Genomic DNA, 25,279 nt, shown 5'->3' on the forward strand with positions numbered 1-25,279 from the left:
ACATCTGAAAGTGACCAGAAGACTTTAGGATCAGCCAGAGACCTGGGCAAAGAGAGGGAGGGGAGCTGCCAGGAGAACACTGAAGGACAGGAAAAGAAGTGGAGCTGATTTCTTGAGTGTATCATGTCACCAGCCCACTGAAGAACCAGTTACCCTGGTGTGGGTGGCGACCTCAGGGATTCAGCTAATGGAGGGCAGGGGAGGGAGGAACCTCTGGAGGGAGGCCAGGAGATGCTCTAAACCTCCTGTGAAGTCTGTCCTTTCGTTCTTTGTCCACCTCTTCACCACATCTCCTGGCTCCAAATAAAACTAAAGGGGAGAAATCGTCTTTCTGTATCTTCCTGATGGTTAACCACAGAAACTACAAGAAATCAGTTAGGCAATAGTGTGGGAGACAAGAAATATTTAGTAAAATCCCCATAACCAGGCTTGAGGGGTTTCATCAATGCAAAGGCAGAGTGGTCACTCAAACATTAGCCTTGGCCAATACTGCCACACGTGGCAACTAACCATTCTCCTTCCTTCCATCCTTTGGTTGAATCCTGAAGAATGGTAATGCTCTTGTGCAAACAGCATCTGACACTACTTTGTCATGTTGCCATGGTCACAAGGCAGTGTAATAGTCCTTATGATAACTAACAGTCATTGAACATCTGTTCTGGACAGATGCTTTACACATTTCCTCATTGGATCAATTAAGATGCTTTAAGTTACAAGTAACGGGAAATACAGATCAAACTATCAGATGATTAAAAAGTCAAAATAATAAAGAGTGTAGAGTTCTTAAAACTAAAAGTGGCCAGAGCTAGACAGCTTCAGGTAAAGTGTGATCAAGGTCCTGGGTCTTTTTCTCTGCAATGTTTCAGATCTGCCACCATATATGTATCAATTTCATGTTAGCAAATGTGGCTGCAGCAGCTCCGAGCTTCCCAGTTGAAGACTGCAACTTCTAGAGAGAAAGGTGGTCATCTCTTCTATTTGCTTTCTGCTGAGAGAGAGAGTTCTTTCCTAGAACCACTCAGAGCAGCTCCAGAATCCCTGGCCTGTCTTCAGTCACTTTCCAGACAGAAGCCCCATGGCCAGGAGAATGGCCTTCAGTGCTGAACTCAGGCCTGAGTCCTGAACCAATCACTGTGGCTGGGGACTTTTCATGAGCCTATTTGGCTGAAACCAACTCAGAGCCCATGCCTAGAAGCAGGATTGGTGTTGATTCCTCCCACTCATACCTCATGGGCAAAGTTTGTGCAGGATGTACAAGAATCAATCACAACATCCTACTCTTATGATACATTAGGATAATCCAGCATCCCTGCCATGATACGGTGAAGGAAACTGAGCTTCTAAGAGGTTAAATAACTTTCCCAGCATCATGTAGAGGTACATTTCCAACCCAAGTCTGTCTGAATCTAAGACCTATGCTTTTTCTGCTGTATCTGATCACCTGCTCATTCGACCACTATTTATGCAACATGTGTATCATATTAGATTTCTGTCTGGGCTACTGGGTGTGAGTTTTCTGAGTATTGGTCAAAGAACAGCTCCTCCTCTCCCGGTGGCTGTTATCTTGTGACTATAGGACTTCATGTCTGGGACCCATGACATGAATTTTTTTTTAAGTAGGAGAGGAAGTTTTTATCAGGGGAGAGAAAGTCCCATCTGTTGTCTGTATATGGGGAAAGGGGTATTTATTCATTGCTTTGGAAATTCAGAGAACTATGTCTAATGCTGGGAAATTAATCTGTCCCTTCCTTCCAGCAACTAAAAGTGAGGCAGCTTTCCTTAACTACACACAGATTAGGAAGAAAAGAGACATGCTCAGTGGTTACTGTTGTCAAACCTGATGAAATAAAATAAAAGCCCAGAACCCTGGGAGAATCCAGCTGTGTTAAAGGAACCCAGAGTGGCCGATGGGATTGTCAGAGAGACCCCTTGACACTCCTAGAAGTACATGTACAAAACAAATAAAAATAAAAGAGCTTGTGAACCTATATAATTTTACCCAGGATCTGATTCAGTGTCTGAGTGTAAGTTAGGTTGGTATTTAAAGTCCAAATGGCTTCTCAGCAGAAGTTTTGCTGTGAGCTTTCCTGACAATTCCTCTTTCATTTCAGAGAGCTCAGCTATGTGTGTTCTAGAACTATTTATTAGACCCAGTTGTAAAATAGAAAACCGGAAGGCCTGTTTCTTTGTTTTCTGACGTGCGCCAAGTGATGGAGTGGAGATTGGCACAGGAATTCTGGCACCCCTCAAATCCTCTTTCTGCTTTTCAGAAATGAACCGGCACCACTACGCACTGTACGTGCACAACTGCCGCCTTGTCTTCCTCTTGCGCAAAGATTTCGACCAGGCAGACACCTTCCGCCCTGCTGAGTTCCACTGGAAGCTGGACCAGGTTTGGCTCTCACCTCTCACCTGCCCCCCGTCCCCACCCCACCCCCCACCCCCATGCAGGGATGATTGGTGTGGTCCAGGGATGGTGGCAGTGGGTAGGCATCTCACGGTTCTGATCACTTGCTGATTTGGGGGGAAATCAACTCTGGGAGATACACAGCATCTTTAAGTCAGGATAGAAACTGCCGCCTTAAAGACCAGTCGGAGGTGGGGAGGGCCACACTTCCCGGCTTGGACCTGCACCCATCAGTGAACCTGCCAGTGTGCACCTTGTCAACTTGCTCCGCATGGAGCTCCTGGAAAGCTGATCCTCTTGATCCTGAGGCCCAGTTTCTGATCTTTGTTAGCACATCTTTATGTCATAAATGCTCCGTGTCTCCTCTTTGATGCTCTCTTTTGGGTGACGGTGCAGCCGCGCTTTTGGTGACACAGGTTGAGAACAGGGACCTGAGGACTTTGAAGTCATCAGTGACACAGTGGCCTACGAGCAGCACATGTTCTTTTCTGAAGTGGGAAAACCTCTGACTCACTCCAGAGCCTCACGACTTGTGATCACAAGGACCGCTCTGTCGTACTTGTCAATGACAAATGAAGTGTCTGGTTGGAATCGAAAGCTTTGAAGTGTCTGTTTCCAAGGGCTGTGCAGCACTGAGATTGTGGAGGTGGCACTTCTCTGGGTGGCCGTGCCGCTGAAGAAGTGTCAGTGCAGCAAGCCTAGAGTTGCCTTTGCTTAGATTTGAAGGGGGGACGGTGAATTTTGTTCAGTGGTTTTACATTGTCAAGAGGGAGAGTGCCAGTCGGCAGAGAAGAGGGTCATAGAATGCGGCTGCTTAATGAAGCAGGTGAAATGATGCTCATTCTACTGCATCTCTTTTTTTGCTTTCTTTCTGCCCAACCCATATTCTGGGAGCTTCTGGGGCCCTCAGTCTTCTTTTCTCCCTCCAAACCCCATTGTGGGTGCTACTTGCCTCGCCTTGTCTAGGACTGAACGTTTCAAAATCCTTTCCGTTCTCTTTCCCTGTTATCTGTGTCTACTCCACTCTCTCTCTTTTCTACTTAAGCCCCAGGCCCCCAGTGGGGCTGATCTCAGAGTGTGTCACTGGGAAGCAAGCCCGAAGGAGCTCATTTCCACCGAGATGGGGATGATCGCTACCCCTTCCTCCACACAGAAGTACTGACATATGCTCTTTAAAAGAGACATTCATTAACCTCAGGGAATATCTCAATGGTGGAACATCAGGCACCATGACAAGGTCAAGGATGCCAGGCTGATGGGAAAGATGTTTGAGGGAGCCCTGTGGCAACTGCCTAATCCATTCTCAATAAATCCCATCCTGCCGGACCCCGGGGTTTTGGAAATATGGCATTTGGGTTAATATATGTTCCTCTGAATTAGGAATTCTGGGTCTTGCAGAAATTATGTTACCTTGACATTGTTTATTTGATTTCCCAGCAACCTCTCTGCTACCTTCTAAAATGCCATATGGCTTATATGGGATGTTTTTATAAATACATCATATGAATTGAGGTGAATTAAAATAAATTCCATAGCATGAGGGGTTTTAATAAAAACATTGCTATACTGGCTGAGATCATCACAGATGCCCTGCAGCGTTTCCTAAAACGGAATTGAGAAGCACTGATACAGGCAAATGAAGTCACAGGGCTTGGAATTTAAAACAGGTGAGGAAGGAATTCTGGTTCTATAGATAAAAGATATAGTGACTCTAGGAATTCTGAAATCTGTTCTCAAAGTGGCGAATTTAAGGAGAGGCTGAGAGTCACTGAATACCTTCCAAACTACTCTGATCTCATTTATTACCATTTATGGGTGCCTGCTCAGTGCCAGGCACCCTGCTTGAGTGACTCCTTCTCATCTCTGGCCCAGTCCTGCCAGGTGGATAATATGAGGCAGGAGACCACAGTCCAATAACTTGCCCAAGGTCATACAGCAAACCATGGCTAGGACCTGCTTTTTCTATATGCTGTGCTGCCACTTTGGTGAGCTTACTAATTAAAATTTTAAATGTTTTCATTTTTTAATTTAAAATAATTTTAATTTAGAGATCAGAATTATGCAAAACTCAAAATGTTTATAGCCTTGATGAAACCCTGCGAAACTGTCAAATATTCACTTTGCTCAAGCTCTGTTTTCTTTGTCTTAGTCAGTTTGGGTTGCCATAACCAAATACCACAGCCTGGGTAGCTTAAACAACAGACATTTATTTCTCACAGTTCTAGAGGCTGGGAAGTCCAAGATCAATGTGCCAGCCAATTTCATCCCCCTGTGAGGGCCCTCTTCCTGGCTGTAGACAACAGCCTCCTCACTGTGTCCTCATATGGTGGAGACAGCTGGGGTACCTTTCCTTCTTCTTATAAAGCACAAGCCCTATTGGGTTAGGGCCCCACCCTTATGACCTCATTTAACCTTCATTACTCCTAAAGGCCCTATCTCCAAATACAGCCATATTGGCGATTAGGGTTTCAACATATGAATTTTGCAAAGACATAATTCAATCTATAGCATTCTTCTACTCAAGAAATTAACATTAAAAAATGTAAAGGCTGCCTATTGATGATCAGAAGCCCCAGCTCACTTGGACAATTGCCCACGCCCTGAAGGGAGCCACAGTGGGTGGGATACAGGAAACCTCCACCATACTCATGCTAGTAATCCAATAGTATATACAAACCAGCCCAGATTTCTCTGTCCTCTATTTAGCTCCCTATGTAGACAGAAACTTACCAGAAGTTTCTTGGAAGTAAATCACTTGATGCCCAAACTATGTATACCTGATAAAGTCTCCTCCCCCAGGAAACCATCCTGGGTCACCTCTTGAGTAGTTTGCCTGTCCCCTGTGCTCCCCAAACTCCATGCAGAATCAACCCCAATACTTACTGTACCTCAGTTAGCCATTTGTCCTGCCTCTCTGTTCACTTTGTGCTGAGACCCTAGAAGGCAAGACTGGGTCTTACTTTCTCCAAATTTCTCAGTGCAGATTGTAGCCCTGAGCACACAGCTGGTGCCCAGTAATTATCTGCATAACAATGAATAGCTGTTGAGATCAAAAGAAAGGAGAGATGAAGTGAAAGGAGGAAGAGAAGGAAGAAGAGAAGGAAAGTCTAGATCTTTTAAAACCTCCTGGTGATTAATTGATCTTCTGATCCATTTTTATGGAACATTTTAAAATTCTAAAATTTTGCCATTTTTAACTCTGTGGATCTCAAATGTTCAGCTTTGATCTTGATATATTATTTCAAAGATCTCACTGAATTTACCACCAGTGGCTCTGTAACTATTACAGAACTTTCTGGCCTTGGCCAAAAAGGACTCAAGCCAGTCCAGCGTATTGTGTGTATTCAAATTCCTGGCCCATCTTAGGGATTCCAGAGCATAATAAATGTTCTACCACCTGATGGGACTTCATTTATTCTGAGCATAAACTATGTGCCAGGATCTGTGCTGTGTACCAGAGATTAGCAGCTAAACTAAAGTCTCTGCTCTCTGAAAGTATCCACAATAATGGGGCAAATAAACACATAAACAGATAGTGTACAATCCTATGCAATGTGTGCTGGGGTGGAAGGCAGGGGCCCAGGTGGGGGGAGTGTGGGAGCCCATTCTGAGTGCACCTGCCATAGTTCTGGGAAAGCCACTGGGAGGGGAGGGAGGGCCCAGAGGTGTGGAGCCAGGTAGCTAAGCTGTCAGGGAATGAGCAGGAGGGGACCATCTTCAGGAAACTGTAAGCTGTCTGTGTGTCAGGGCACAAGGACAGGGTGGAAGAGGAAGATGTTGACAGTGTTATGGAACCTGGACTTGGCTCCACTCACCTATGTGCAGTAAAACCAATCTACTGACATGGGTTATGGTGAAGGAAAGTACAGCATTTATTGCAGGACACCAAGCAAGGAGAATGGGCAGCTCATGTTCAAAAGACCTGGACACTTTGATAGCTTTCAGGGAAGAGTTTTTAAAGGCAGTGTGAGGGAGGGGCACTCAGGGTGCATGATCAGCTCATGCACAATTTTCAGACTGGTTGGCATCAAGGTGAAGTTACAGGCATTGCCAATCTTCTAGTTTCAACCAGTCTGGGGTCTACATGCTCTTTGTCAGCAGTTTTCACCTGGTGGGGGTCTGCTTCCTGTAAAACAACTTAGGAATGTGTGTCAGAGTTTTATCTGTATCTTTCAGGGAACTGGGAGTTCAGTGACTCTGCTATGTGGCTGGTTTATAGTCTAAATTGTTGCCAGTTTCCAGGCCCAACAGCTATTCTTTGTTTTTGCATCTTCACATTTCCTAATCATGAACTCTTTTAAGCCAGTCTAACATATTGTGTGTATTCAAATTCCTGGCCCACTTTAGGGATTCTTTTAAGACTCAAGGGAGGCCTGGGAGACTAAAGCAAAAACTTTTACTTCAAAGGACAGGGACACAGGGGCTTGGGTACAGTTTCAACAGGTGTTAGGACCCCAGTTTGGAGGAGCAGGTGGGAATTAAATGCCAAGAGGCTTTTTTTTTTTATTTATTTTATTGGCTGTGTTGGGTCTTCATTGCTGTGTGCAGGCTTTCTCTAGTTGCAGAGAGTGGGGGCTACTCTTCTTTGCGGTGCCCAGGCTTCTCATTGTGGTGGCTTTTCTTGTTGAGGATCAAAGGCTCTAGGCACACGGGCTTAGTAGTTGTGACATGTGGGCTCAGTAGTTGCAGCTCACAGGCTCTAGAGCGCAGGATCAGTAGTTGTGGTGCACAGGCTTAGTTGTTCAGTGGCATGTGGGATCTTGCCAGGAATGAAACCTGTGTCCCCTGCATTGCCAGGCAGATTCTTAACCACTGAGTCACCAGAGAAGCCTGCCAAGAGGCTTTTTATATTATATTATTGAGTTGGTAATTTATCCCAAAAGAATGGGACAGAATCAAAGCATTTGGTTTTTCGATAGAAGATGGAGAATTTGGAGGATGTAAATGTGACAAATGCTAGTATGATGTTCATAAAATGTATCACGTTTAAGCAAACGTAACCCAGAGCAGGCCATTCAATGGGGCCAGTAGCAGGGGCTTCATTAGAATCAGGGTCTCCCCCTTCTCCTTCCACAGCCAGGAGATCAAGCATGTGACAGATGCTGCTTATTGGCACAGAAACCAGGACATGATAGGCAGGCCAGCTTCCACATAGCTCTTCAGGTGTGTGCCCAGGGAGTGTGGTAGTTGTCACGGAGGAGCTCAGGGCTTCCAAAAAGCCCAGCCCTTTGTCCTATACCTCAGAAGGCCTTTGCTAGGGTACACGGGCTACCAGGTAAATCCATTACCAGAAAAGCCCAAGAAATGCCCCGACAATCCAGTATGCCTCTTGAAAAGGGACCATAGCGATGAGGAGCCTGTCATTTTAATGGGATTTTTACTTATGAGCTGCTAATGCATATCCCTCATGTCTGCAGTTAGTCATGTGCAAACCCAGACAAGAGCGGAGAAGAAGGCCCTGCTGCCAGCTCACATGGGAAAGCTTTATTCATTTGCAGCCCCTCCTGGCTTTCATGTTATTTGGCTACAATGGACTCAGCATCACGAATTCTCATGATCTTCCCTTTGGACTTGCTGGTGCTGGGAGGGAGACCTGCTGATGTTTTACAGCCTGTTCACTTATTGGAAGACACAGCATGAGCGACAGCCTTAACAGACCAATAAGAGGACAGGTGCCCCAGGGTCAGACAAGGGAAAAAGATGCATCTCTGAAAAATCGCAAGGATCACAGGAAGCGGAGGTGAGATCCATTCTCTTGGCTATCGCATTCTCTGTGCCAGAACTTGTAGCAGGCACCGGGGCAGAGAAGAAGGCTACGAACGACCCTGTCCTGGGAGCCCATGGTGCTGCCCAGATTACGCCCAGTTTAGGGATGCTGGGAAGCTTTCTCCTGCAAGAGCTCTGAACTCTAATGATTATGGGCAGGAGGAGCAGCCAAAGTGAGTGCAGATGCCTGGCTGGCTGAGTGTGGTCCTTATTCAGACTCAGCCAGCACACAGCTCCAGGCCACACAAGAATCCAGGCCTGGTGCTGCACTTCCTGCCATTCAGAAGTGGGAAGTCAGACCTCCATAGGAAAGCTTCCAATATTTGCTTTTTTCTCATTTAAAACATATCATCAGGGACTTCCCTGGTGGTCCAGCAGTTAAGACTCTGCACTCCCAATGCAGGGGGCCCGGGTTCAATCCCTGGTCAGAATCCCGTGTGCCACAACTAAGACCTGGTGCAGCCAAATACATAAGCAAATAAATTTTTTTTAAAAAAAGACAAACTTCTCAGTCAGTTTAATATGTGATATTAAAAAAAAAAAAACACAACAAAAAAGCAAACAAACAAAAAATATCATCAGACCAAACAAAAGTTCTGTAGTACATACCTTTACACGCTGGTCACTGATAAAAACAAAACAGAAAAACAACCCCCCAAAAAACCCCACTATCGTTTGGACACAGGAAAACCACCCCATATCATGGCTATTTGAGAAGTTTGCGTCTTCTTCAACGAGGCCCACTTGTCCTTTCTAAGCACTTCCTGTCCTAGCCCCCTGCCCCACCCCCATGAAGAATGCTGGATTCCCAGTATCAGGGGGAGTAGGGGGCATGTCTGGTCCCCAGTGGCCCCTCACCACACCCAGAGGGAAAGGGCAGGTGTAAGTGGGGCAGGGTTGCTTAGACACAGATGGTCTTCTTTCCTCCTGCATAAAGGAGAGAATAAGTCACAGGCCCAAGTTCCCCCAGAAACAAATGACAGAGCCGGGGTTTGAGCCAAATCCTCACATTTGTCAGGACAATGCCTTTGCCCATTAGGTCCATTCTACTTGCATAGGAATTTAAAACTCCTGGAAGACGCACAATCCTTTATTCTTGGTGAGAAAAGAGTGTCAGAATGGTACAGAATCAGTTTATTCACATCTGCTCTTTCAGCTACAGTGGGAGTCAAATGAGTCAGTTCAATCATTATTATAGCCAAGTGCCAAGGAGTTAATTGTAGAATGGTTAGTCCAGTCCAGACCAGTCATCTTCATGAGCAAAATAACTGGGCATTGTCTGTGCTCCAATTCTACAGTTAAAGACTAACTCTTGGATGCATTAGCTGTGTTTCCTTTAAAGCAGTGACACCACTCCACTCATTGTCCTGCCCCGTACTCTGGCCTTCAGTGAGACCTGCTTTCCTTTAGGAACATATGTCCTAAACAGAGGGGGAGGAAGAATGTCCACAACCTCTTTTGCCTCTCCTTTTGTTGGACTCCCAAATAACTTTTTCTAAGATGCCAACTTTCAGGGTTGTTCTGAATGGATAAGGACATGGGGAGAGCCAAAAATACAGTGCCTCTTACTTCTTTATTTCTCTGTAATGCAGAAGGGCCCCTGATAGGCCCCACTTCTCTCAGAGTCCCTCTCCTTGCCTCTTCCCATCTTTAAGAGCTTCTAGACATTTGGGGAGAGGGGGCATCCGTGACTTCATGGTGTTGGCAGAGAAGGGTCCTCAGACCCACACAGGACACCCTTGGTCCTCTTGGGTTGGGACTGTTCAGTGACTGAATTTCCTGCTCTCTGGAAAGGTGACTGCTGACACAGTGAGCCCAGTTGTTCTGTTTCCTTTAGAGAGGGCGCCCACATTCTGGAAATCCACTACTTCAACCCATTGCCTGAGCCGTGTTCTTCCCACCTTAAAGCTCCTTTCCTGCCAGCTTTTCATCCTGCCCCATTTCTGCGGCACTGGTTACCTCCACACCACAGCACCTCACCTGGGCTCCTCGGCGTCCCCAGTGAGCCACCTGTGGTAGACAGAATAATGGCCCCAAAGATGTCCACCTCCTAATCCCTGAAATCTGTGAATATGTTACCTTTGGCATAGGGTCTTTACAGATGTGTTTAAATTAAAGATCTTGAACTAGCAAGATGATCCTGGATTAGCCAAGAAGATCCAATGCAACCACAAGGGTTCTTATAGGAGGGAGGCGAGAGGGTTAGAGTCAGAGATGTGACAGGAAGCAGAGGTCAGAGTGGTGTGAGGCCATGAGCCAAGGTATGTGGCCACACTTTAAAAAAAAAAAAAGAAAAGAAAAGAAACAGATTGTCCATTACAGACTCCAGAGGGAACGCAGCCATGCCGACACCTTGACTGTAGCCCAGGGAGACTTAATTCAGATTTCTGACCTCCAAAACTATAAAATAATAAATCTGTGCTGTTTTAACACAAAGGCTGAAGTTATTTCTTATCACAGCAATAGGAAACACATACATCATGCACGAGCCCATCTCCCCACGCTTTATTGAGGTGACCCTGGGCCCAGATTTCCAGGCAGGTTCTTCTGTACCCGCAGTGTGTGGTGCCTCTGCCCTGGGTCTCTACAGAGCCCCTCCCCTTGGAGGCGTGGCCCGAGGAAGGAGGGAGGAAAAGGCACTGCCTTTAACATCCCCCATTCACTGCCTGCTCTGCTTTTCACCAAGCCTGCTTGCTCACAAGCCTCTGGACTAGGATTCCCAGGGAGCAGATTTAGCCTTTCCTTCTGCCCTAAACCATATTCTTCCTTTAGTCTAAGGTGCCAGCCCCCTCACCAGCCATGATAAGCGGGAAAGGTACTTCTCTGCCTCTAGGGAAGAAACACTGAGTCCTTTATACTTGGTTCTAAAAATGCTAAAACAAACTTAGAAAATCCTCTTTCTCTTGACAGAGCCTCACCCGGAAGCTTAAAATTGACAAAGTAGACACATGAATGAGATCCTCTGGATAGTACCTGTCCTTCCCCTGAAGCACAGAATCCTGCTTCACCAGAAGGTCTCCCCTGCAGTTCTCACCTCACTGGGCTCTCAGCTTTGTGCCCCAGGGCTTGCTCCCAGGCGAGAGGAACCTGCTGGCTCCTGGAAGCACAGTCCAGGAGCAGCAGCCTTACCACTACGGGAGCACCCATCACCCAGAGGGCATGGGAGCAGCCAGGTATGGAGACGGGGAGCACTTATGGGCAGCCCCCGTATTCTTCTGAGGAGCTCCCCTACCCCACCTGCCACAGCCATGACCTTGACATTGGCCCCTGTACTGGCTTGTTCTCTGTCCCTAACTCACTATCCCACTTCCTCTTTCCTCCTCCCTAGGACCAGCTCCCAAATGAATTCTGCTCTGGTTCACCTGGCTAGCACCGGTAGAGTTTTGATCTACGATGGGCAGTTAGCAAACAGCCACTGCTATTATTATTGGAAAGAAAGGGACTTCTGCAGAGTTTCAGGGGCAGAACCATGACTCAAAGGAGGAAATTATCAAGAGACCAAAGTAAGGTGAATGAAAGGAAGGAAGGGAAGTTTAGCAAGATGTAGACGAGTACTGCCAGATGTGAGTGGAGCTGATTGCAAGCCTAACCAACAGTCACTTTTGATGACAGATAATTCCATCTGTGTCATACTGGTGACATAGTCTTCACAAACCCATTGAGGGTTTCCCTGGCCTTACTCATCAATACATCCTGAGCCATTTGCTTGAAGAGCTGGTTTCTCAAGGCTTTCTTGGATTTCTATTATTACTCAAAGTATTTTCTTTAATTTTTACTCTGAAGAGCCTGTGCTAAGGAAGAATCCAAACTCTTGGTGAATTGAGAGCTGCAGAAATGTCATTCCGTTTCCAAACCAAACTTGGGTCCATTTACCCAAAAGCAGTAAAGCCAATCTACTGACACTGGGTTGTGGTGAAGGAAAGTGCAGCATTTATTGCAGGGTTCCAAGCAAGGAGTCCAGGCAGCCAGTGCTTAAAAGACCCAAATTCCCTGATGGCTTTCAAGGAAAGATTTTTAAAGACAGGGTGAGGGAGGAGGGTTGTGGGGTGCTTGATCAGCTTTTGGACATTCTCCTGATTGGTTGGTGGTGAGGTAATCCGGAGTCAACATCATTAACTTTCTGGTTCCAACCTGTCTGGGGTCTGAGTGTTTGTGGGCAACATACAGTTAACTTCTTCCACTGGTGGGGGTTTCCGTATCTGCAAAACTTCTCAAAGGACGTTTCTTAGAATATTATCTATGGCTCCTGAGGAGGAACTAAAGGTCCTTGACTTTGTTTAATGGCTAAACTATTTATTATTTTGTCTTGCTCGACTGTTTTCCTTTCTTTCTGCATTTTCTCACTTCTCTGATTAAATTTATTCTTTGGAACTCAGGGAAGGCCCAAGAGGCTAAAGTTTTTCTACAGACAAGAGGCAAGCAAAGGATGGGGGAGTGGGGAGTAGGGAGGGGGGAGTCTGTTCTAGGAAAGTCCCATAGGGTCCTGCTCGGTTTTAATTCTCTTCTCTGCTGCAGTCTCACTGGCTTCTCCCACTTTCTCATTCCATCTTGAAGTGGAAGGCTATACCACTGGTAAATTTAAACAAATCAAAGATGTTGATTATTCTATACTTTTCTCCCTTTGCTGGCTGACCTGGCTCCTCTCCGGTCTTTTTTCCCCAGATGAGCATCTGCTCAGCAATTCCTTTTGCTCCCGTGAAATCATTATTTGTGTCTTAGCCTGTATGTTTGCCCAGAGGCAACAAATGCATTTTTTTCAGTAGACATCCTGTAATACATATTTAAAACCAGAGTCTCATTTTACTGTTAAAGAGAAGAAAACAATGTCAACACAATTATAAGTGCTTAGTAAGTCAAATCACCGTTTCAGTAATAAGATGCTCAAGCCTTGGGGTGGTCCCAATGGAAGCAGCTTTTACTCAGTCACCCCACTGGCTGTGCCTTGCTCCTGTTTTTCTAGACTGCTTTGGGGATTAGGTGCCAGTGGGAGGGGAGGGAGACTCCTCCTTGGCATCAAACCCAAGCGTCTGCATTTGTTACATGAAAGATATCTTTTCTCTCTGTCACTTCCACAGTATAGAAAACAAGAAATTGCCAAAATTGAAACCTAATATAAAATGGCACATTCTGGTGCTAACACCCTCATTGAAGAGACACGAGGCAGAGGCACTGATCACCATGAAGTCACTGTATAGTAAGAAGGAGAATTGGATTGAACATTACTTCCATTCTTACTTTGTGCCAGGCACTTTCTTTTAATTCTAACAAAATCTAGTTTAGGCAAAATACCCAGGTTAAGGATGAAGAACAGGAGAAATAGTAGGGTGCTTTCACATCTCTTATCTAGTAAATGGAAGAACCTTGAATATGACCTCAAGACATACATATACCAAGAGGGTAAAAGACACTATTGTTGACTTGGGAGAATTTACAATCTTAGTGAATACACAGGATGACAAGAATGAATCAATATGCATGCTGATACCTAAGTGTTTAGAACAGGGCATGGATGTCCAGCGAGAAATATATTCCAAGCTTAGCTTATCAGGAATCATGTTTTAGCATCTTTTGAAGTAAAGATCAGTTTGTTCCTGAGGTACAGTGGTGAGTGGGCTGTTCATCCCATAAAACAGAGAAGCCAGTGAAGCTGACTTCCCAGAGAAGACCACTCCTCCAAGGACATCTTGCAAAGCAATAACCCTGGAGGCCCTGGGCAGTGAGATTAATTTGCCCCTACCTTCCCTGCTTCCTTCCATTCTCCTATGAGTCATCTCTTTCCATCCTTAATGTCTAAACATGCAAATATTGCTGCACTTTCTGCTCATTAGTTTAGCTAAAGGAAGTGCCCTTTAATTATGCTTTTAAATAATGAAGCTCCTCCATCACCTTGACAATTAGTGCATATTTAGAAGGAAGCAAGGCCTCATTATGAAACAGCTACTGCATCCCTTGGTTACTCAGAAGACAGTAGCTTTCTTGAGACAATAGAAATCAGAATCAAAAGAAAAATAAGCCTTGTAGTCGCATTAACTTCTTGTAGCCCTTAGGTGCAAGAATGGCAAACAGCCAAGAACATTATATGTGAGGGAAAGAAGGAAAACTAGCATTTTTTGAGAGCCTATTGTGTGCTGATCCCTAAATTCATTGTTTTGCATACATTAAGTCTAAGCTGCCCAGTTACTTTTGAAGTTATTTCTTAACTCCATTTTATAGATACTGAAATGGAGGCTCTGAAAAATTAAGTAATCTGTCTAAGGTGTTGGACCAAGTCCACATTCTCCAATTCTTTGTATTCTTTTCCATTATGTGTTTACCTTGTGGAGAAGTATCTACATAGCTTGGCAGAATGGGGTATCTGCCAAGTTTTCACCATATTTCTCCATTCATTAATCTCAGCAGGCACTTGCAGGAATAATTTGCTTCCATACATTTCCCAGGCACAGACCAGTTGGACAACACTATATGTGCACCTATCTGCGTGGATTTTAAGAATAAAACAGAATGTGTCATGGGAAGGCAAGTTATTTTCACTATCTGACTGACCAGTTACCCGATCATATTTCAAGACCATCTTTCAAGACTTAAGGCCCACATCCTTGGTAAAGACTTTCCTGTAATTCCCTCTCCCATAGAGAACTGACCTTAACTCCATGGGGGCCCCAGAATTTAATCACACCATTTTTCACACTTTATACACTTGTTTGTCGGTTCTTTTCTTTCACTACTGGGATGTCATGTCTTATTCACCTCTTTAACCTTTAACACCATGTCTAACACAATACCTGTCCAACAAATGCTTCTTAAATTTAAAAAAATGAGTCCTTATCTGAATGTCATAATCTGATCTAAACTGTGATTCCCAAACACTGGTCCATAGACCTACAAGCACCAGTTTGGCTATGTAAGTATCAAAAGCTTCCAAAAACAAAACAAAGCCAAGATGTCCTTTAACAGGTGAATGAATAAATAACCTATTGTATATCCGTACATGGAATGCTGTTTGGCAATAAAAAGGAACAACATATACAATATATTCATTTACACAACATAGGTGAATTTCAAAAACATTATGTTAAATGATAAAAACTAGACAACAAAGGCTAGATATTCCATGACGTCATTTACATGAAATGTCCACAAAAGGCGATTTTGAGATGGAAAATAGATCAGTGGTTGCCTAGGGCTCAAAGTCAGAGTAGAAGTCAACTGCAAATGAGCACAGCCATTTTTGGGTGATGGAAATGTTCTAAAACTAGATTGTGACAGTTGTTGCACAAATCTATAAATTTATTAAAAATTATTGAATTGTACAATTACAATGGGTGAATTTTATGATATATAAAATGAATTTTACCTATTTAATAAAGCTATTAAAAATAAGAATTAAAATAAAAAAAAACAAAGAAGAATGAAAAGAAAGAAGGAAGGAAAGAAGGAACAAAGAAAGCAAGCCACAGTTCTTTGAGCTTGAGGTGTTATAGAATGAAGTTCATCAATGCCAGAATTCCAGGAAATTTAGGGAGTTCATACCAGAAAGGAAGGGTATACAGGGAAAGATCTCAAACTCTGAATTAAACTTCCCTCATATCCTTGGCTGACCCTTGAACTGAGTAAACACAGAGGAGACTTTGGAAACCCAGTGAAAAGCAATAGCAGAAAAAATGAAAAAAACTGATCAAAGATTTTAGTTACTGCCTACTTCAAATGAGACAAATTTTGGAATTCCTCCAAGTTACAAGGACTAGGTAAACACCTGAGTTTTCCAATGAAATGACAGAAGAGACATATATTAGTCATAAAGATCATATGCCAGGATTAAGGGACTTGTCCAAGATTAAGGATAAACCCAAACAGTAATACCCTTATATAATATAAAACTAAACTCTACAGGTACAAGGTGACCATCCAGTCAAAAAACAAGAATCAACAATCTCAGAGAAAGATAACAAGAATCCAGAGTTTCTAATATGTACAATCCACAGTCCCCAGTATGAAATACAAATTATTAGACTTGTGAGGAAACAGGAAACAATGTGACCTAAGGTCCAGAGTAAACTCATTCAAGAGAAATAGACCCTGAGATGACACAGATATTGGAATTTTCAGAAAACAATTTTAAAGCAGCCATTTTAAGATGTTTTAAAAAGCCTAAAAGTAAATATTGTCACAATGAATGAACAGATATGGAATACCAGCAAAGATATGGAAACTATACAGAAATGTAAAATCGAAAGTGGAGAATATAATATCTAAAATGAAAAAGAAAGATTTAGCAGAAGATTGGAGACAGAAGGAGAGTCAATGAACTGGAAGGGAGATCAAAAGCAATTGTGCAATATGAAGAGGGAAGGGGAGAGGAGAAAGATTTCTTAAACTCTAGAGCCAGTAAGAGGGAAAGGGAGAGAGGAAAAGAAAGTAGAGGAGAAAAGAGAAAAGTCTTAAAAGGACCAAAGGACAAGAATAAGTGAATGGGGCATAAAAGAATTAATTGAAACATAATGGTCGAAAAATTTTCCAAACTTGGTGCAAAACATCATTTTAAAGTTTGAATAAGATAAGCAGGCTCCAAACTGGATAAATACAAAAACCACTCCTAAACACATCATCCTCAACCTGTTAAAAACCAAAAATAAAGAGAAAATTTTGAAAGCACTCAGAGCAAAACAAAAAAATATTCTTTTTTCATATGATAGAACAACAATACGAATTATAGCTAACATTTTACTGGAAATGATGGAGACCAAAAGACAATGGGATGACAAAGTAAGTCTTCAAGATAGAAAGGAAATGGCATCAGATGGAAAAGCTAATCTATAAGAAGGAAATAAAAGAATTAGAAATGGTAAATATGTGAGTGAACATAAAAGACCATCTTTCCTTCCCTCCTAATTTCTTTAAATGACCATGACTTTTACTGCAACAATTACAACAGTGTATTGTGGGCATATAATGTAGGTAGACTTAAATTACATCAACGCAGTAGAACAAATGATAAGTCTGGGAAATGGAGTTATACTATTGCATGATTCTCACATTTTATGTAAAGTGTTATAATGTTAGCTCTAAGTATACTATGGTAAGCTAAAGATGCATATGAAAGAAGGCCTACTTTAGAGTAGAGACCATGAGATTTGAAGGGATATTCAGGAAAAAATAGAAACTCAGGATGTTGTAGGTTTCTTGAAACAGACAAACAAATGGGCAATGGTGTGACAATAGCAAAGAACAGTTGATGTGCATGGGCCCAACAGGAGTGGAGGAATAGAACCTGGAATTTTTAGACAACGCTTAAGGAAAGTGCTCAAGAGGTGGTGTGAATGATAAAAGAGGGCCCAATCTTACCCCCCCAACCCTGACTTGGAATTGGGCATAATATTTAAGAATGTAGGTTTGTCTGTTTGCCATGAAACAGGATTGTCAAGGGCCTAGAGAGAAAATTCTGAGGTTTGGGTTTCAGAAAGTAACCAAGAGAACCAGCAGATGTAAGTTTAAGAGATTTGAAAAATGACCTAGGAGCATATGGATAGAGAGCAAGGTGGAATTTGCTGCTCTCATGGCTTCAAGCAGTGGTGTCAACCTTGTCTCTTTGTGTATCAGTCATGGCTTTTTTCCCCTATATTTTGATGCTTTGATATTTGGGGGCCTGCAGACCCAGGAAGGAAGTGCTTCTCCCAGAATTAATTCATTCCTGGAGAATTAACTATTCCTGGAAAATAGTAAATGAATTGTCTGCCAGCACACCTTTGCTATGAAAGCCAATAAATCCTGAGTTCACACCCTGCCTGCCCTTTGACTGGGGTCCTGCAGACCAGGACACAATACACTAACCCTAAGTCATTCCAGGGCCAAATACTGCACAAATAAGGACTGTCCTTACAGCCCAGAGCCCACTGGAATTATTCAGCTAATTATTGCTCTCACCCACTCTGCCTCCTGAGCAACTCTGGTGCTTCCCTGTGTGGCCCTTCACAGTGTGCAATGCCTCCTGTTTGTAGGTACCTATGAGTATAAAAACCTCTTCTTTCATTGGTGTTTCTTACCATACCTAATTAAAACAAGTCTTAGATGCATTTTAAAACTGTGTACCATAGGGGCCTAGAGGCCTATGTATGTCATCTGATAATCAGCATACCTGGGATGGAGTAAGTGTCCTTTTTTCCCCGTTTAACAGAAATACCACTCTTTGTTCAAATTGGTTTTTTTTTTCTTTTTTTAAATTTATTATTTATTTATTTATTTTTTGGCCATGCCACACAGCTTGTGAGATCTTAGTTCTCTGCCCAGGGATTGAACCCAGGTCCTTGGCAGTGCAAGCACAGAGTCCTAACCACTAGACCACCAGGGAATTCCCTTAACTTAGGTCTTTTTTTTTTTTTTTTAGCTCCTTTTTGGAATATAATTGCTTTACACTCTTGTACCAGCTTTTGAGGTACACCAAAGTGAATCAGCTGTATTTATACATATATCCCCATATCCCCTCCCTCTGGCAACTCCTCCCACCCTCCCTGTCCTGGCCTTCTAAGGCATCGCCCATCATCAAGTTCATCTCCCTTTGTTATACAGCAATTTCCCAAATTGTTTATGCTGGTTATGAAAGTGAATAAAGTGAAGAGGTCTGCAAAAGCAATGATTTTAAGCCATAAATTAGAACTTAAAGGGGAAAATTATAATAGTATTTATGAATTAGGGTATCTTCAAAGGTCTCAGAAATGATCCCTCATTTGCATCAGGAGGGATGGTATTACCTTAAACCCTCATCTCTCACCTCCAGACCTTGTGGCCATTTTGCCACCAAGAGCCAAACTAGCCTCTAAGAACAGCCCAGTGGAGGCTCTGCAGTCAATGTCCTTATAATCTAAATAAAAGGTACATATTTTGGCCTTCCCTCCTCTTTACCAGAGGAGATGTATTATTCTTCCTAATCCTGTCTTGACTCCGTTGTCCGAGTTGAAGACAGGAGAGTGCTGGAGCCACCCCTGTGCTTGACCCTGTAGATTCACTGCCTTCTTCTCTTTGGTGGGTAGATGGTAACTTCCCATGTGCTCATGGAGAAGAGAACTCTTTCCTGTCCCAATAGGAAAGTCTAATATCTGCCTTCATGACATTGCATGAAACATTAGACACCAAATACCCTTTGTCATTCTGTTTAGGTTTCCCTGGAAACAGAGCTTGGTATCACTTTCATAGTGTGCTCTGCTTCTATTAAAAGGGCCACGTACCCTTCCATCAAACATAACCTTCTCAAAAGGTTTCATTACCATCACAAATATAAGGGGACAATGAGGCTTTCGCTATGTGGGCACAAAGCAAAGAGAAACTCTTACGCCTATTATTTAGACTCAGATAAAAAGTGAGCCCATAAGTGGGGTATACATGTAAACTGAGACTTGAATAATTTGGAGATACCATCCACTTATTTTTGTATCTGTAAACATTTGCATAAAATGAGCCTCACAAGCCAAGAGCAAAAATATACCTTCTGGTTTATTCCAGAATTCTAAAAATATCCCTCTGCCATACCTAGCAAAAATATGTCACATTGGGAACCAAAAATAAAATGAGGAAAGAACGATTCTTTTGTGGGCAGAGTGCAAAGCCCGGCTGTGTCTACACTCGGCCCCATGAAGTCAGGCATTTGTTCACTCACTCATTTATAACAAATCTCAATCAAGATTAAATTTTAAAAGGAACAAACATATTTCAGGGGCCAATATTCATGAAGGAGCAGTGAAAAGCAGACAGGCTTTGGAGTCTATGAGACCCGAGTTTGTGGTTGAGAGCGGCCTTTATTAGCTGTGTGATCCTGATGAGTCAGTTCACCTCTCTGAGCCTCAGTTTCCTCTTCTGTGAAAGGAGGATAACTGTAAACACCTCGGGCTTGGTTGTGAGGATTAAATGATATAATGACTGTAAAGGAAGGTCAGTGAGGGAGTGGCAGCAGAATATCTGATCCATGGAAATGTGGTATAGGGCCAGCCCCACCATAATATATATACGTACATACATACATACATGTCAATATGCAGATACATGGATATGTAGATAGATAGATGATAGATAGATAGATAGATAGATGATAAACTGTAGAATAAGCACTCTCCTACTTCTAAATTCATTTAACACATGTTTTTTTTTAGCAGCTTCTCCATACCAGGCGCTGATCTGGTGAACAGAACTTTGGTAGGTTTCTGCTCTCATTATCCAAATTGTGGTCTTAGCATATCATTTGTGTCAAAAGAAACTAGATTTTCTTGAAGAAATAGCTAATCCCAGGTTTGGGGTGGAAAATGAACGCTATGAGCCTGGATCCAGTTGCCAATTTGCAGGAAATACTGGGACAGAGCAGCATTTTGAGCTGCATGTGAGTGTGTAATTAACAAAATCCAGACTGGGAAACTCCACAGGTCAATGTCCTGCATTCTTCCACAGATAAATTGTGAGGAAAAGAAAGTGATGGAGAAGGAATCTGTAGATTAAAAAAAAGACCTTGGTGGGGAGTTGAGGGAGGGAGGGAATATGGGGATATGTGTATAAAAACAGATGATTGAACTTGGTGTACCCCCCAAAAATAATTTTAAAAAAGAAAAAAAGAAAAAAAAAGACCTTAAAACATAACAAATTAGTTTTTTTTAATGGACAAAACTAAACCACAGGGTCTAGGGATACGGATTTGAATGATAAAACTGTAGAAGTGAAGACTGTAAAAGTCAGGACACTGTATCCTCTTAGGAGGGGGAAGTGGGTTCTGATGGGTGGGGCCCAGGGTGGGCTTCTGGGAGCTGGTAAAGTTCTTTCTCAGCCTGGACAGTGACTGGAAGGATGTTCACTCTTTAATGGTTCGTTGGGTTCTACACTTGTTTTGTGTGGCTATTGAGATCTTAGTTCATGCTGTGATTTTAAAACTAACTTTAAAGTGAAGCAGCATGTGTTGGTGGAGGGCTGCTGTGGCTGGAGACACTGCCAGGTGCAATGGCAATGAGTGAAGCTCCAGCCTGGCCCTGAAGGAGCTTAGAGTTGAGTGGGAGAGAAGGGTCATTGGATTACCATGATCAGAGCTAGGACAGAGGAAAAGACAGGCAGAGAGGGGGACTGAGCCAGCCCTCGGAGGCAGCCGAAGGCTTGGAGTGAATGACAAGGACAGGACCTAACAGCTCTCAACGCCGACCACACACTGGCCCAGTGTGAACACACGGGTGATGGTGACTCTGTCTTGACTCCAGAGGAGCTCGAGTGTGGGCTCGCTGGGGGGATGTGTGCAGATAAGCTGCTCGTAGGCTGGGCTGTTCACCCTGCCTTGCACTTCTCCTCTGTGTCTCATTAATTCCTGCAAGGCATTATTGCCCCATTACTCAGATGGACGATAACTGAGGCTTAGACAGGGTATACAGAACAACTCGTCCTCAGTCAAACTGGCCAGTAAATAGAAGGGCGGAGAGTTGAACCAAACCTACACTCTTCTGCCAGGGAAGTCATGGGTCTGGGTTCCCTGACAGGTAGAGCTGGTATGTCTGTGGGATTGGTCAGGCCAGGAGTTGATGGGATGGGCAACAGAAAAACACAAATGATAAAAGTTAAAAAGTCATTTTTACCAAGTAAAACAGCAAAATAATACAGCTTTTTTGTTTTAATAAGAGCACCAAGCATGGTACGGGTATGTTACACGTATGCTGCTGGGGCACGTGTGAATCAGCCCAGGCTTGCCTGGGGCATCCAGGGGCCTGCGCCTCCTTTCCCAGGTGACAGGTGATGCTTTACCATTCAGATGCCCGTGGCAGAGGAAGGACAGATGTGTGCGTGGTATACTTGGAGAAAATATACAACCTCATGAGGGCAGAAAAAAGCATATAGAAGCAAGAGCATGATTTTTTTTTAATATTTATTTTTTTAATATTTATTTCTTTGGTTGCGGCAGGCAGGCTCCTTAGTTGCGGCATGCATGTGGCATTCTAGTTCCCTAACCAGGGATCGAACCCTGGCCCCCTGCATTGGGAGCGCAGAGTCCTAACCACTGTACCATCAGGGAAGTCCCAAGAGCATGAATTTTGAACAGAAAATCTCAGGTTCACATTGTACCATGGCTACCCTGTAGCAGTGGGAACTTAGGAATATTACTTAACCCCTCCAAGCCCCTGTGTCCTCATCTTAAAAATAGGTTAATAAGCTTTAGATATGTGCGTAAAGCACCTGGTTCATGCTAGATGACAATAAATTACATTGTTTTATCTTTGTCCTTATTTTTACTCTGTTTTGCCCGTATGGAGATCAGAGTCTTGGTTTAGCCAGTTTGAGTCTGTCCAGGAGGATTCTGGAATTCTGGGCTTTATGAAAACAAGAAGCTGTGCCCTCTAGTGTGCTTGGCAGTAGATGGTAGCCTGGCTTAGTGGTTAAGTGCACAGATTTCTGAACCTGAGTTTCTGGGTTTGAGTCCCATCTCTGCCATATTTAAACTTGAGAAAGTAAGTTCAGTGTGTCTCAGTTTCCCCTTCTGTAAGAAATGGGACTATAATAACACCCCACAGGGTTGGGAGGATTAGATGTGGTAATACGTTTACAACATTTACAACAATACAATGCCTTGCGCCTTGCGTAGCTTTCTGACTCCAGGCTTTTTGCATCCTTATCAGTCTGACCAGAGCCTTCCACGGGCATCACAGGCTACCTGGGGGCTTCTCAATTCCTGTTACCATTGCAGAGGTTCTGACCTTTGCTTAAGCACTGATTCAGCGCAGGCTAAAGACATGAAAGGCTTAAGTCTTTGCTTCCTTCTACTGCTCAGCCCATTTGAAGGGGCATGGCCACGTAGGTCTCTGCTCTGTGGACAATATGGGCTCCACACCAGTCACTTCTTTTTTCAAAAAAAAAAAATCATTAATTTATTTATGGCCACACCCCATGGCGTGCAGAACTTCCCCAACCAGGGATCAAACCTGTGCCCCCTGCACTGGAAGTATGGAGTCTTAACCACTGGACCGCCAGGGAAGTCCTCCAATCACTTCTTCTCTGTGCATGTCTCCACCTCCACAGAGGTGGGAAAGGGGCTTTTAAATTTTATGAAGGAAGGATCCTTTCCTACTGGAGCCAGGGATGTACGTGAGTGCCCTCGGTGCCTGTGTGTTAGACACTCACTCCCAGAAGAAGCAGCTAATGGGCAATACCAGGGTATCATTTGCCCCACAGAGTAGGGGCTCCCACTGACTTTCATTCCAGAACCCTAATGCCGAGCCACAGAGAAGGCTTTATCCTCGCTGCCGGAACCGCCCTGGACCACTTCAGAATGTGGCACTTTCCCTAGGAGTATGTTCTGAGCAGACCTGGCTTCTGAGAGCAGGGCTCTGTGACTTGCCACCTTTCGGGTAAAGGCAGTCTATTCACTGGGCAGTGTCGTGGAATGAACACTGGTATCATCATCGGCTCAGTCACTGAGGGCAGACCCCACACCTCACAAAGGTCCCACAGCATGGCCTACACGCTGTGATGTCAGGGAAAGCGCACATGTGGTCAATTAAGGACTCCTAGAAGGCTTCCTCATTACGCTTCATCGCCGGAGGCCGCTCCATTTCTGCATTTCATCTAACGGCCGCTCATCTAGGGAGCGAGAGGCAGGACATTTAAATCGTGTTCATGTAATAAGATTTTAGCACAGTCTCAGTCCCCTGCAAGTCATTTGTCCCTAATAGACTTAAGGCTTTTTATCCATGGAGGAAAGCACAATTGGTCACTTAAAATCTTGAAAAATATACTTTACAGCACACCCGGAGTCGTGTTAATTTGTCTTCCCATGTCTCCACGTGGCTCACCCATCTGGCCCCCCTCCTCCAGCCCTTTGTCCAATCAGCTACCTCGCTTCGGCCATTTTTCCAAAGACGTCATGGGGGCTGCAGCACCACTGCCTGACCTACACGTTTCCTGAGCGCCCATTTCACCCTTGCCCTGGCTCTGCTGGTTTGGTTCACATACCACTAGTATACAGGAAAGCTGGTCATAGCCAACCTATAAGAGCACTGAAATATTTCATGGAATCAACTCATTTAATTCGGGAGATATTAGTCTATCACCAGTGGCATTAAGGGGGAGAAATTAGAAATTCACCAACAGGGACTTCCCTTGTGGTCCAGTGGCTAAGACTCCGCGCTCGCAACGCAGTGGGGCTGGGTTCGATCCCTGGTTGGGGAACTGGATCCCGCATGCATGCCGCAACTAAGAGTCTGCATGCCACAACTAAGAAGCCTGCATGCTGCAAGTAAAAAGATCCCACATGCGGCAACTAAGACCCAGCACAGCCAAAATAAATAAATAAATATTTTAAAAAACAGAAATAGATGAATGGATTTTTAAAAATTTGTCACCCGTTTATTTTAATGTGTAAGAAGAAAGTGTAACTTGCACATTACAACTGTGATTTCAGAGCTATGAGATGATATTAAATTACTTTCTAAGTCAGTTTAAGTAAAAGGGAGTTGACGTAAAAGAAAAAATATTAAGAAAACAACAGTAGAAAATGTGTGTGAATATGCACATTTATTTCACAAATACTTCCTTTGAGCACCTAGTACATGACAAGAGTTACTCTGGACCCTGACGATACACAGTGAACAAAGCAGACAAAAATCCTGGACCTTCAAAACACCCAAGCAAGCACTTCACTAGTTATTCGAATGTCCAGTAAACTCTTGAAAAGGGGCTCAACTTTATTAGATATCAGGGAAATGCAAATTAAATCCCCAATGAGCTGTTCTAAACATCTACCAGAATGGCTAAGAAAAAAAGGAAAGACAAGAAAAAAGACAATTCTAAGATTTGGCAGGCATGGAGAACAACTGGAACTCTTGTGGTTTGCTTATAGGAATGTAACTTGGTACAACCACTTTGGAAAACTGTTTGGCAGTATCTCCTAATAGCCCTCCTAGTAGTCCCAGAAGTTTCACTCCTAGTACTCTACCCAGAAAAAACACATACATATGTTCACTAAAAGATGTGTACAATATTTGGGAAATGAACGGGTCTCAGAAAATGAATGAATGAAAACCTATCCGGACTGCTTTGTGCAGAGGCAGGTAAGACAGTGTCCCTGCCCTTGAGTGGCCCCAGAGTAGTGTCTCTTCATTG

The 25,279-nt window shown here is 43.6% G+C and overlaps 1 protein-coding gene across 1 annotated transcript in view; it reads left to right on the forward strand.

The window, feature by feature from the left end:
- CLSTN2 (calsyntenin 2) overlaps nt 1-25,279 on the forward strand; it is a 611,171-nt gene that overhangs the window by 524,816 nt on the left and 61,076 nt on the right. The window contains exon 8 of the mRNA XM_057738942.1: nt 2,271-2,392. Coding sequence (XP_057594925.1) covers nt 2,271-2,392 — 122 coding nt within the window. The remainder of the gene's footprint in view (nt 1-2,270; nt 2,393-25,279) is intronic.

Source organism: Hippopotamus amphibius, chromosome 6 (genome assembly GCF_030028045.1).
Source record: "Hippopotamus amphibius kiboko isolate mHipAmp2 chromosome 6, mHipAmp2.hap2, whole genome shotgun sequence".
Lineage (NCBI taxonomy): Eukaryota > Metazoa > Chordata > Mammalia > Artiodactyla > Hippopotamidae > Hippopotamus > Hippopotamus amphibius.